This window comes from Danaus plexippus, chromosome 26 (genome assembly GCF_018135715.1).
Source record: "Danaus plexippus chromosome 26, MEX_DaPlex, whole genome shotgun sequence".
NCBI lineage: Eukaryota > Metazoa > Arthropoda > Insecta > Lepidoptera > Nymphalidae > Danaus > Danaus plexippus.
Genome location: NC_083554.1, coordinates 4,087,234 through 4,099,597, shown reverse-complemented (window position 1 = coordinate 4,099,597; position 12,364 = coordinate 4,087,234). Strand labels below are relative to the sequence as shown.

At 29.8% G+C, this 12,364-nt stretch overlaps 1 protein-coding gene across 2 annotated transcripts in view; it reads right to left on the bottom strand.

The window, feature by feature from the left end:
* LOC133319659 (E3 ubiquitin-protein ligase goliath-like) overlaps positions 1-12,364 on the bottom strand; it is a 42,497-nt gene that overhangs the window by 2,058 nt on the left and 28,075 nt on the right. Inside the window, exons 3-11 of one of the 2 annotated variants that reach the window (XM_061524817.1) lie at positions 10,526-10,723; positions 7,462-7,561; positions 3,685-3,817; positions 2,777-2,894; positions 1,946-2,017; positions 1,604-1,686; positions 1,086-1,182; positions 658-750; positions 328-425 (exon numbers count right to left, since the gene is read on the bottom strand). In XM_061524817.1, the coding sequence (XP_061380801.1) occupies positions 328-425; positions 658-750; positions 1,086-1,182; positions 1,604-1,686; positions 1,946-2,017; positions 2,777-2,894; positions 3,685-3,817; positions 7,462-7,561; positions 10,526-10,723 (992 nt within the window). The remainder of the gene's footprint in view (positions 1-327; positions 426-657; positions 751-1,085; positions 1,183-1,603; positions 1,687-1,945; positions 2,018-2,776; positions 2,895-3,684; positions 3,818-7,461; positions 7,562-10,525; positions 10,724-12,364) is intronic. The other variant, XM_061524818.1, reaches the window with a different exon arrangement.

The window sequence follows — 12,364 nt, the reverse complement described above, 5'->3', positions numbered from 1 at the left end:
ATTACTGTAACGCCAAGAGAAATCATTCAATAGTTTTCAAGTAAAAATGTAACGAACATCTTCCAATGTGTACAAAGTGTATATAATGTTTGTGAGACTGTAGCATGAACGGATTTTGATGAAATTTCCAGGAACATGTTAATAACATCACAATAACATACAGGCTGTAATTTATTCCGTGACATGTATTGCATATATAAAGTCGCGTGATGACTTATTAGCATATACATTTGTTAGGACTCATTTTGAATATCTCTAAAGCCAATTCCTCAGTGAAGGCGTGCGAGGTCGCGGGTGGGGCTTAGTATTCTTTATATATAATATAACCTGTCTTCATTCAGCTCGTTCCTGACGAGCCTGTCGGGGGACGCCGCTCGGCTACTGCGCTCGCTGCCCGCCTCCTCGTACGACGACTCGTTCTGTAACTAACGAGCGTACATGTGTAGAGTATACATCATATATGCATTAAGTAGAGCATACTACATGCAAGGATTCCTGTTAGAAAAGTTTTATGTAAAAAGATTATCTTTTGTTCGACCTCTTAATTGTATTTTTGTGATATATTTTGTAAAATTACTATACGGATAGGTAAATGAGTTCAGTGGCTATTGATGGGAGGGTGACAGACGAACATACAATAGTGTGATATATACTGACAAGTGTGAGCGGGTGTCTGTTGGTGGCGGGACTGAGCGTGGAGCGAGCGTCCTCCGCCTCCAGCTGGAGGATACTCTCCTGACTTCCGGTGAACTACGTGACAAAAAAAAACACGCATTAGATACACGTTCAGAAATTATTAAAACCTCCATAATATGATAGAAATATTTGATATTTAAAAAAAATCAAATTATAAATATATAAAACATATTAAAGTATCGGTAGACATTCGTTATTTTTTATGTTATTGCTATATAATAACAAAGAAAAACGATTCAGCCATAGTCTGATAAACGGTCACATTATACACTAGTCTTATAACTGGTAAGTCAGAAAAATATATTGATATATTTTTAAGCTGTGCTCATAAAACTATTATATCTTAACTATGTCAATTAATGTTATATTATATTATACATATAACTGACCACAAATCCGTAATATTTTAGTATATCCATCTTGCACATCGGACAGGTGCGGTGTTCCAGCAGCCAGGGGTCGATACAGCTCTTGTGGAAGTCATGTCTGCGGATAAAGTTATAAGGGAATTAGCATTTATTATATTCAGAAATGTTACTGTGATAGAAGAATTTATTTACATATTTAAGATATAAGTTGAAAAATTATAGATGATATATATGATTGTTTTTTACTGTAACCCAACAAGTGTAGACTAGTCTAGTCTAGTCTAGACTAGACTAGACTAGACTAGACTAGACTAGTCTGTTCAAGTATATAAATAAATAATAACTTATAAGAATATATTCTAGATTGATCTATTGAATTATTTAATGGTCTTAATATAAGTGATATAAAATTGTTCATAATCCTATATATAAGGTGGTCTAGGTTAGTTCTGTCAAATAAGAAATAAGTCTGTCAGTCTAGTATGAGCGGGTATTTAAGTCTGGTTTAGTTCGTTGTGTTTATGACAATAGTTACCAACCTGCATGGTAACGATCTTAATGTCTCCGATACTTTGTAAGGTTCGATGCAGATCGCGCAGCATTCACCGTCACCTTGAACCTCCTGTATATAAAACAATATATATTACAGTATATATTCATATGAAAAACTTTAATATTTAGAACTTTAAATAGATATTTTTTTTTATTTTTGTATAATCAAAGAAAAAATATATATTTTTAAATTATGTAAATGGCTAGACTAATCTTATCACTTGATAGTATCTGAATGATGAACTGCATACTATCTGTGTTTAGTTTATATAAACTTATAGTAAGGATGGTGCATAATATTTTATACAGTATATTATTGTAGTACTCACCCTATCGTCGACCTTAAGATTTCTAACGGGTATTTTGGAGAGAGCTTTCTTAGCAGCACAACAGAGCCGCTTCTGTAATATACGTGTTTTGTCCAATTTTTATATTTTTATATACAACATTTTGGATAAAATTCAGACGGTTAATTCTACATAACACCATACAAAACAATGATTTCAACCGTTATAATGTAGCTAATTGAATTAATATCGATAAATAATGCGCAGAAACAATATGTTATCGATAAAATTTTATCTTAACTAGCGTTAACGTCCTTTTCTATTGTTTAAACGTTCTGAACACGGACCCGTGACATCAAACAATGAACGAAATATGTACCGGGTAATAAAATGATAGAAAACGATTTCTCAAGAAAATATATGATCAGTTATAAGTTCATAAATAACTTGGGAAATAAATAAAATAAAAAGAAAAAATTAAATTGAACGCATTTATATGTGTAATGAAATCTAACGAAATACCTAAAACTATTTATATTTATATATAAAGACTCGTTTAATTTTTAATTAAAATTATTATATCACAGTTTAATTCAAATTATTATATCATCACGTACTTGATGTGCCCGCCACATCGTCTGTGCTTATTAATTAAAAACAGATATATATATATTATTTCTTATTACGTCATCTATCATCCTGTGAAACTCGCGTCTAAATCGGTGCAGCCGTTTGAGAGATCGGAAGGAACAAACAGACAAACAAATTCTAAAAGTTATTAAGTAAATGGCGGTTATTTTTATGTTATAAACGACATATATATATATATATATATTATGCTATGTACACATTATTATATATAGGTATACTAACCGACAGTCTATCCTTGGCGTGTATGTACCTGAAGCGCTGTATGTAGTAGAAGACGAGCCAAGCGAGAGATATAACCATCAGCACTATGAAGGATATCGACACGAATAGGACTGATGTCCTGCAAGTATTGGAAACACATTACAGGTGTGTGTGCTCCAGAACACGCAAACATACAAACACACGCACACTAACACACTGTCTTGTTGAAAGTACATATATGTCATCTGTTGGCTGTGAATATCTGGCGTATTTAATATTGTGTGATAAATATTAAATTAATTATCATTGTAACTACTAAAATGAATATAATATACTATAACATAATGATATAATTTATATGTCTAGCTTTTACTCGAAACTTATGACAGTTACTCCATTTTTTTTAAATATCTTCTACATATAAACAATGCTATGGTTTGATTTATTCAGCCTGGCGTTTATATTATATTTGTTTACGTACGAGGATATAGTACTCGTCTCGCTCACGCTGAATCGGTGAGATGCAAATTAAAATAACAAATAAATGTATCAGAAAACGAATATAATTATAATTAGGTATATATATATACTATTGTTATTTAGGAAGTATAAAGTTCAACACGGACTGTAGAATTATTTGCTTTTTTATTAAATTTATAATAATTTACGGTCTTTACGTTGTAATGTACATAAAACAGAAATATTTATAATATTAATAATATATAAATTAAATAAAACGAGTAAAGAACAGCATATTTTATATGATAATAAAAATATTACATAAAAATAGAATACATAAATATATATAAAAACGCTAAATTCAGGAATCGACTTAGCTAGACACGGTAGTTCATTCGCACAAGAGGCGCCAACTCATTATACCTTGAGTCGCAGGTTCTAAGTCATCAAATGTTTTCGTTAATACGTACTTGTTGATGTTACTGTTGATGTGGGTTAGGGTCCGTCCCTTGATGATAGCTATCACGACGCGTGTTCCGTTATCCACCAGGCGGGTTATCTCCTCGCCTTTCCATTTGTATGTGAAAACCGCACTAATGTTGCCTGGAATATGGAATGTAAATACCAAATATATTGGAATGGAATGGAAATGGAATCTAATTTTACATTTCATTCAAGGTACATACTTCGCTTGGAGAAAAAATCGTATAAAATTCCGTGAGTTTTTTTTTTATAATCAGTTTGTAAATAATATCAATATTTTTTAGATTTAGACTATGTACATGTATTCTTGATAGATGGGTGGGTGAATTTTTGGATGGATAATAACAGCCTATTTGATAGGTGGGTATCTATGGATAAATCACTAAACTCTTGAAAACTTTCGCCTTCGTAATAATAAGAGAAGAATGACGTAATCCTTTTTATCGTTAAACAAAAAAGCAACTGCTATCTGTAACACATGTCGCCACAGAGACTTGTCGCTTTGTCGCTGCATAACATACGTGAGATATTATAATGAATTATAAATATAATTATGAAACAATTACAAAAACAACAAATTATAATCTGTGGCGTTATCAGCGGTTATCATTAGCGATAACGATTGATGACGAAAGGTGATTCTGTTGAGAGAACGTGATACGGTGTGTGTGTGGTAATTGTTATATATTAAAATGTGTTTTTATCTGTAATGTTTCGCGACGGGGTCATTTTTTTTACTTTGAACATAATGAAGATGATAATCATACACACTTGTATTTTATTAAAATTGAAATATATATTCTGTTTTTAAATTTGTAATTTTATCATCAAATAAAATTTTCCCACAAAACTATACGAATCTTTTACGAGTTATAATTAAATACATAATTTTCTATCAATACTTTTGATGAATAGTCGAAATATGTAAAAAATTGCACAAAATTTTCACATGCTTTTCTTTTTGTTAAAATCTTTTAAATGAACGTATAGAAAAGACTGACATATTTAATTTTCCGATTTAATTAAATTCATAGTTTATGCGAATAAAATAATTTAATCAAATTATTTGAACTATTTCTATCGGTTAATTATATTTCTCTATTAAAGTCTATTCTATACTATTTATGTTGTCAATCCTCGTCACCTATTAGTGATGAGAGGCGACGCTGCGGCAGTGTCAAGTGTTACGTGACGTTATGTTTGTTTATACCGGTTCATGGGGATAGAAGCCTCATGATTCTGGCTTCACGGACACCTTATATAATTGTAGTGTGGTTATATATATAAATAAGGGTATATATATATGTATTGTGGGGTATATGTATATATATACACCTTATTTGATTACTCAATATTCAGTCAACAGCTGATGCCGAAAGAAGATGAAGGTGGTATACGTATTTTGTATAATATCGATTTTGAATTTAATTTTGGTGTATTGCATTTGTTTATCTGTATCTTAGAATAATAAAAAAAATTGTTGTCTAAGTATTTTATATACAATTATATAAAGGTAAAGGTAAAAGATAAGATATCAAAAAAACACGTTACATATTTATCTTAAGTAAAAAAAGTACACACAGATTAATTAAATATTAAAAATTATTTGGATAAACCGTTATTTAAAAAGAAAACTGATTTTTACCTCGCTCGAAACAAAAAAATGGCTTACGCTATATTTATAAGAAATTTTTCTCAAAACGACTATCTGGCTTGCATGACATGCATACAAACACCGCCTTTATTATATACGTTTTATAATATAAATGTAAAAAATTCTAAAATAATCTAACTGGTGCGAAATAAAAATATATTTATTATTTATTTATTTAATAGTTACATAAGTGTGTCTGATTAAGGAACGTGCATCGTCATTTTGTGACAGTTAAAACTGTATGTCATAATTTATTATTATTATATATATATATATACATATATAACGATTAACTATCTGCCGGGCCATATTAGAAAGTTGGTTAAAACTAGCTTATAGAAAGGCCGGTGCAAGAAGACTCGAGTTCGTGGTTAAGAACATAATAGTAAGAGTTATTCAACTCTCGACATATATCTCACTGTATTTTATATATATATATATATTATATATATATATATATATATATTACTTAAGAAAAAATTCTTAATCCATATTAAAATTATTCTTTACAATTTTTATAATTTCAGTGTTTTTTTCCTTAAAGGATATCATACATTTAATTCATATTGCGATCTCTCATGTTCACAATGTTATATGCAAGATACAGGATGTGTGGACGCAAAAATCTTTTTAACGAATTTTGATAAGACTTTGCAGTAACGTAGCCTGGACAACAGAATACGACACAGGCTATTTATCCCGAAATACCTGATACTTGTGAGTTACTGCAGTGTTAAGGCATAAGGTTGTATTTAGTAAGTCACGTGACTGGGACTATAGATGTTTGTTAATTCACTTTATGCATATATATAATTAAAAATAAGCTATTTGTTATATATTTCCTATAATTTTTACCTCAACCATCTGCATCTGCATTTTACAATATCCAATAACAAGTTTTAGCGGGCAGTGAAGTCAAGTGTGATATCGAATGAAAATATTAATCATATTTTATTATCTATTAAAGAATAACAAAAATATAATCTTATAAAGCAGTTATGGTTAAGAAGGTTTTATATTATTTATGCAATAATCTATGACGTACAACCTGGACCAACGTCGGATATTGGACAAAAAACTTTATATGTTACTACAATTAAATATGAACCGTTCTTGTATATCATAAGGTATAATTTTGGTCGTTACTCCGTTGGTTTTTTTTTTTTATGATTATTTAAAAATAATTTCCCGGCTATTATCAAGAAGCATTATAAAATGTAAACAACTAAGATTTTTGGGTATCTTGATAGAGATATCGAGATATTGCAATATATACGAGTTTTGTATAAAAAGATATTTGTTGCTTTTTATCGATTTGACTCTGTTATGGAATCCGATTTCTGATATATTTTTTATTATTATTATTATTTTGTTAAATGTCAAATTTTTTATTCAAGTTATAAAGAGTTTTGATGATAATAATTTTTAATTACTATGAATTCGCTTTGAAAACAAATTAATATATTTACGAATGTCAACAAAGCATTACGGTTTATATAATATATACATATACTAGTTACCAGCCCCGGCATCGCATGGGCTGTTTACAAAACATATAAAATATCCTATTTAATTTTGAGAATTATTCAACCTGTATTATGATAACTTTCAAATGGCATCCCCGATTTAAATAATTTAAAAAGTAATTTACAGACACTGATGTAGGCTTGAAAATGAAGTAATTTATTTTGATGAGACTTAATACGGTATTTATGTAAATAGCTTTCCAATAAACGCTTTAGGAATGCCAATTTTTAAAAGTTGTAAAATGGATATAGTATGTTATCCTTAAGGTATAGACATATGCCACCGCGGCCTTTTCTATAGACCTATATAAGATACACAATTCCACCATATATTACTTTGTTATATATCAAAGACCTTAGGCAGCGTTTTCGTTAAAAGCTCTCAGACGGCTCATGTTCCCGACATCTTCAATAAATATGGTTAATGTACACACAAGTAAATACAAAAACTCAGCAAATTACATACTAAAACCTTCCTCGACAATCACGCTATCCGTTTATAGCGACAAGACAGACAGACAGACGCGGCGAGGGACTTAGTTTTATAATATGTATTGATTGATGATATGAGTATCACTACTTACGTCCATTATTCACGGATAGTTTCATCTTTTCCAACACAGTGGTCTCTCTGTCGTTGTAAATGAGCACGGCCGAGGCGTTCGCCCGCCAGGCATTCTGAACCTGAAAGAAAAATTATTAATGAAAAGAAAAATTGATGACCAGCATAACTTGGACCTCGGTATAGAAATATAAGTACACTGCTGGGTATCTGGATGCTGTTTGCAAAGGTTTATTATGAACCCAATTTTTTTAAATAAAACTTTTTGTAATTTTGACATATTCAATGTTTGAACTCATTTGAAGCAATTTAACCTAGTTAGTTTGCAATGTTCCAATAATTTGAAATGATATGTATGAATAAATTATATATGTATATATATTATCTGTATATTATCAATGACAAATATTTCACACAGCACCAAACGTCATCAATATTATTGATAATATTATATTATCAATCTATTGGAAAAAATCTTAAAGCAAAAGTTTCATGTTTTTGTAACAGCTTAATAAGGTTTTTTTTTCTTTGTTATTGTTAATAAAATATTATATCGAATAAGAAATCTCGTGATTGTTCGGAACGGCGTATCGACGTCGATTCTGAGCCGAATTCAATCAAACAACTTCTTTTGTATTGTCTAAGTAATACGTTCGAAGCAATATTTATAAAAATTTCGATATTTCTTCGAAATTTATATTATGTTTTATGTCGAAATTTATTTGTAAGGGATTTAGATTTTTTCTTTCAAACGTCAGATGACGCATCATTTCGCACATCCATAGAGAATAATAGAAGCGAATCTATCGTCCGGGTACCGGCTGTCCGCTGTAATATAACGTTATCTGTCCAACGAGGTATTAACGGTGAAGGTTTTATTGCACACTATTAATACATGGTGTTAGACTGATATAAGATAGAAACTTCGTAATTATAGATATCGGACGTGTCAATATTATTTTACAGACAAATTAGTTATTAAAATAATATCTCTGAAATTTTTATTACAGTATATTGTCTATGGATGAGTTCTATATTGTATACTTTTAGTATTATTACATTTAAGAATAAAATTAGTAGAATGTAAATATAATAAATAAATCGGTTCTGAACCGTCTTAAATCGGTGTTAAATTTTAGTTACACCAACTACCGAAAAGGTAAACAACCCGTACCCCGGTTTACAAAAAACTTCATTACTTCATTGACACACCGATTCCGATTGAAGTTTTTATGTTAAAAGGTTGAGTACTCTATTGGTATCGTAAAAATCTTAATAAAATTATTAATCACATGAAAAGAAAAGATAAATATCGACAGTTTAAAATTACACATATAATATTATTTATATAGAAAATAGAAAGTATATAGTTTGTTCAGTGACACCTGCATATACTGTATTTATAATGTATTTATTCCTGCACGTTGTTTTTTGTTTTGACTAGGCTATTGAATTTTAAATATATGTATTAAGACCAATAGACCTTTTAGACCAATAGACGAATATTTTTGGCTTTTCTGTTAGCCGGTGTACGGCGGCATACAAACGCTGTAATAGTGTTGGCTATCTTCGATTTTACTTACAATACTGAGATAGAAACAGTAATTATTTCATATATATGAATTATAAACTTAATTAATATCATTGTAACGATCGCTTCAATGCATCTGGAATGGGATAAACCAGATGTTGCAGGTGTCGAAAAAATGGTCACTCTGAAATCTCTATTTTATTTTCATTACAATAAAAGAACTTCAACAGCATAGAAATCTTGTAATGTATTTATATTATAAATCTAATCAATAATTTATTCCTCTTTTTTTTTCACAACAAAGAACTTTCTGTATACAGCCAATATAACAGCGGGATAGAAAGCAAAAAATATTGACATATAAATTCCTAAATATGTATAATAACATAAATAAAATGAAACCTTTAATTTTTAAACACAAATAATTGCCTTCGAACAACCTGTCGTGTATGTTCCTGTCTTCCAGTGTGCAAGAAGCCTTATTGTATGTTAAATATTTGAAGAATGTCAACATAACATCAGTTAGAGTAAACCGTTTGTCTTTTGCGCAAACGGAAACAAAGACTGCCATGTTTGTAACAAACCAAATTGAAATGGAAAAGTAAATTAATTTCAAATAAAAAGGAAAAAAAAACGATGCTTTTTAACAATAGTAACCAGGTTCATATAAATGGCTTTAATAGTATGAAATATTATAAAAATATTAACAAAACAAATATTGAATAAAGTATACGAAACAAAAGGTTACTTTGAGATCTAAGACTTTCACGAGTATTCATTTAAATAAAACTAATGTTTTGCGGATGACTACGTGTATTTTATTATTTTAAAAACTATATACTTCCGACGTTTCGGTTACAACCGTGATCACAGGCAGACGAGATGTGAAGGTCTGCAAGTGGATCTTGTCAAGAACGAGAACAAGAACAAGTAACCGAAACGTCGGGAGTATGTAGTTTCAAAATAATAAAATACGCGTAGTATAATGCGAAAAACATTACTTTTATTTAAAAAGTAATTTTCCAGCCAAAAATTTTTTAACAATAATCCTAGAACCAAAGAGTATTTGCTGTAAATGTCTATACTGTCCTTTAGAAGAACTTGTTGCCATAGCATAGAAACTCTTGTCCCTAAAAACGGCCAAGGTCTCCATTGATTTCCCTACTTAATATTTAAATTATAATGCAATATTACCAAATACCTGTCAACTAAGATCTGGCGAAATAAGTCTTAATTCACTTAGTGTGAAGGAATTATTGACATTATTGGTAATACATGTTATGTTTAATATCAATATTTTTATATTCTTATATAATTTACTAAATCTTATCAAATAATACGTTCGTATGTTTGAAAATTATCATTTTATTTATTCCAAAGAATGTAGTGGGTCGACCTTTAATATTTTTTTTTTTCATAATATTTTAACAACGAAATATCTAACTGCTAAGTCTTATTGATTTAAATATTATATAATGTAAGAATATATGATATATATATTTTTAAATAATGTAAGTATTTTGAAATGTTTAATTTTTAATAAGTGTATACCAACCTTAATCTCAAAGTTGCAGTTGCCGCGGCGGATGACGGCTATCCAGGGCTCCGTGGGCAGTGGCTCCGTGGGCGCGGCCACGGACAACAACGGCCACGTACAGCCTGTGTGATCACGCTCACCTTCCGGACCCTTGGCGCGGACATGCACCGCCATCCCGCGGGATGAACCGATGAAACCCTCGCCGTATTTACCCGACTGCAAAAAAAATAAACATCAAAGTCATGGCTGTATGCCGTAATACTTTTGCCTTTTTCATAAGTAAAGAGAGTAAAATAAAAAAAATAAAAAAAATATACGCCGCGTTGGATTCTTATAAATTAAAAAGTAGGTTAGTAACATTATAACTTATAGAATTAAAATTGTAAAATAAATATGCATGCATAATTTAAATTAATATAAATATTTTTAATATTAACATCGGCAGTTATTTAATGACTTTGACCATATAAATGAGACACACGTTATAAATCACCAAACTTATATAGATGGCGCTCTGACTGAGCCATTAGTCTTTCTATTTAAAATATTATATTTAAAAAGTACTAAAACAGGATAACACAGAGATAGATTTAGTGAATTGTAACTAAATATAGAAGTAATATAACGAAGTGGTAACAATGAAGTAGCTGTTATGAACACAGAGATAATATATCGTAAGTAATTACGAGCCTTTGTTCTATAAATACGATGTCCAATGAAGATGAAGCGGGTCAGTAGCTGTGGGAAGGCCAAATTATACTGGTCGCGTTAGTTTATTAAAGAAATTTATGCCAATCTTTGAACTAACAGCTTTAACTAAAGTTCTATAGTATTTAATTGGATATTCATATGTATGTATTAAATTAATGCTCGGTTTGATTTTTTAATACTTTTAATTAATGTAAATAAGGCTTGAGATGAAAATTCAGTCTTTTTTTCGATATGTAATACCTGAAATATATAAAAATAAAATAAAATAAATTCCTTTTAACTAAAATTATATATTTATGCAATTCAATGGAAGTGTTAATATAAAATTTATTTACATTCGACACAGCACGCCAATAATACCAACATACGTCTAATGAAAACGTATATTTGACGTAAGACCACGTAGTATGTATATATATATATATATAAATAGTATAGTTTGTATCTGGCCGAGTACACGAATACTGAGACGTTATATATTAAAAAAATATTCATAATATATATTTTTTAAAAGTTCACATATCCTGACAAATAATATTATTTAAAAAAAAATTATTAATTAAATGTTATATAGAATTAAGTGTTAGTGATCAATAAATTATTTTGATATAATAATTATAATTTTGTATAATATCGAATGGTTATTTTAAGTTGTGGCTTTGTGCTTTTATGGCAGCAGCAAAATTAAATGTCATATAAAAATGTATTACACATTAAGGGCGGCGTTGTCCTGCCAATTTTTAATATTACGTAAAATTAGTACAACCGAATACATATTGCGTAAAAGTCAGTAATGGGCCATTATTTAAAACAGACACGCTTAATTTTATATTCTTATTATGCGTCTCTTTCTTTACATCGCCGTCCCAATCCGCCGTGGACATAATATTAAACGGTTGGACCTCAACTTCCGCTTCCTTAAACAACAGAGTATACAAGAAGCTTAAACAAAAAGTTTATATTAAACCTATATCACATGATTTAAATTATGATTCGCTTAGTATCAGTTCCAAGGTTCTGTTTTATAAATCCGTCGAAACCTTGAAACGGACAGTTTAACGGTGACGAAGTTACTCGTACTAGATTTTAACGTGAACTTTGGTGTTATAAAAAACTTGATTTACGGGCATATGCACCGACACAGAT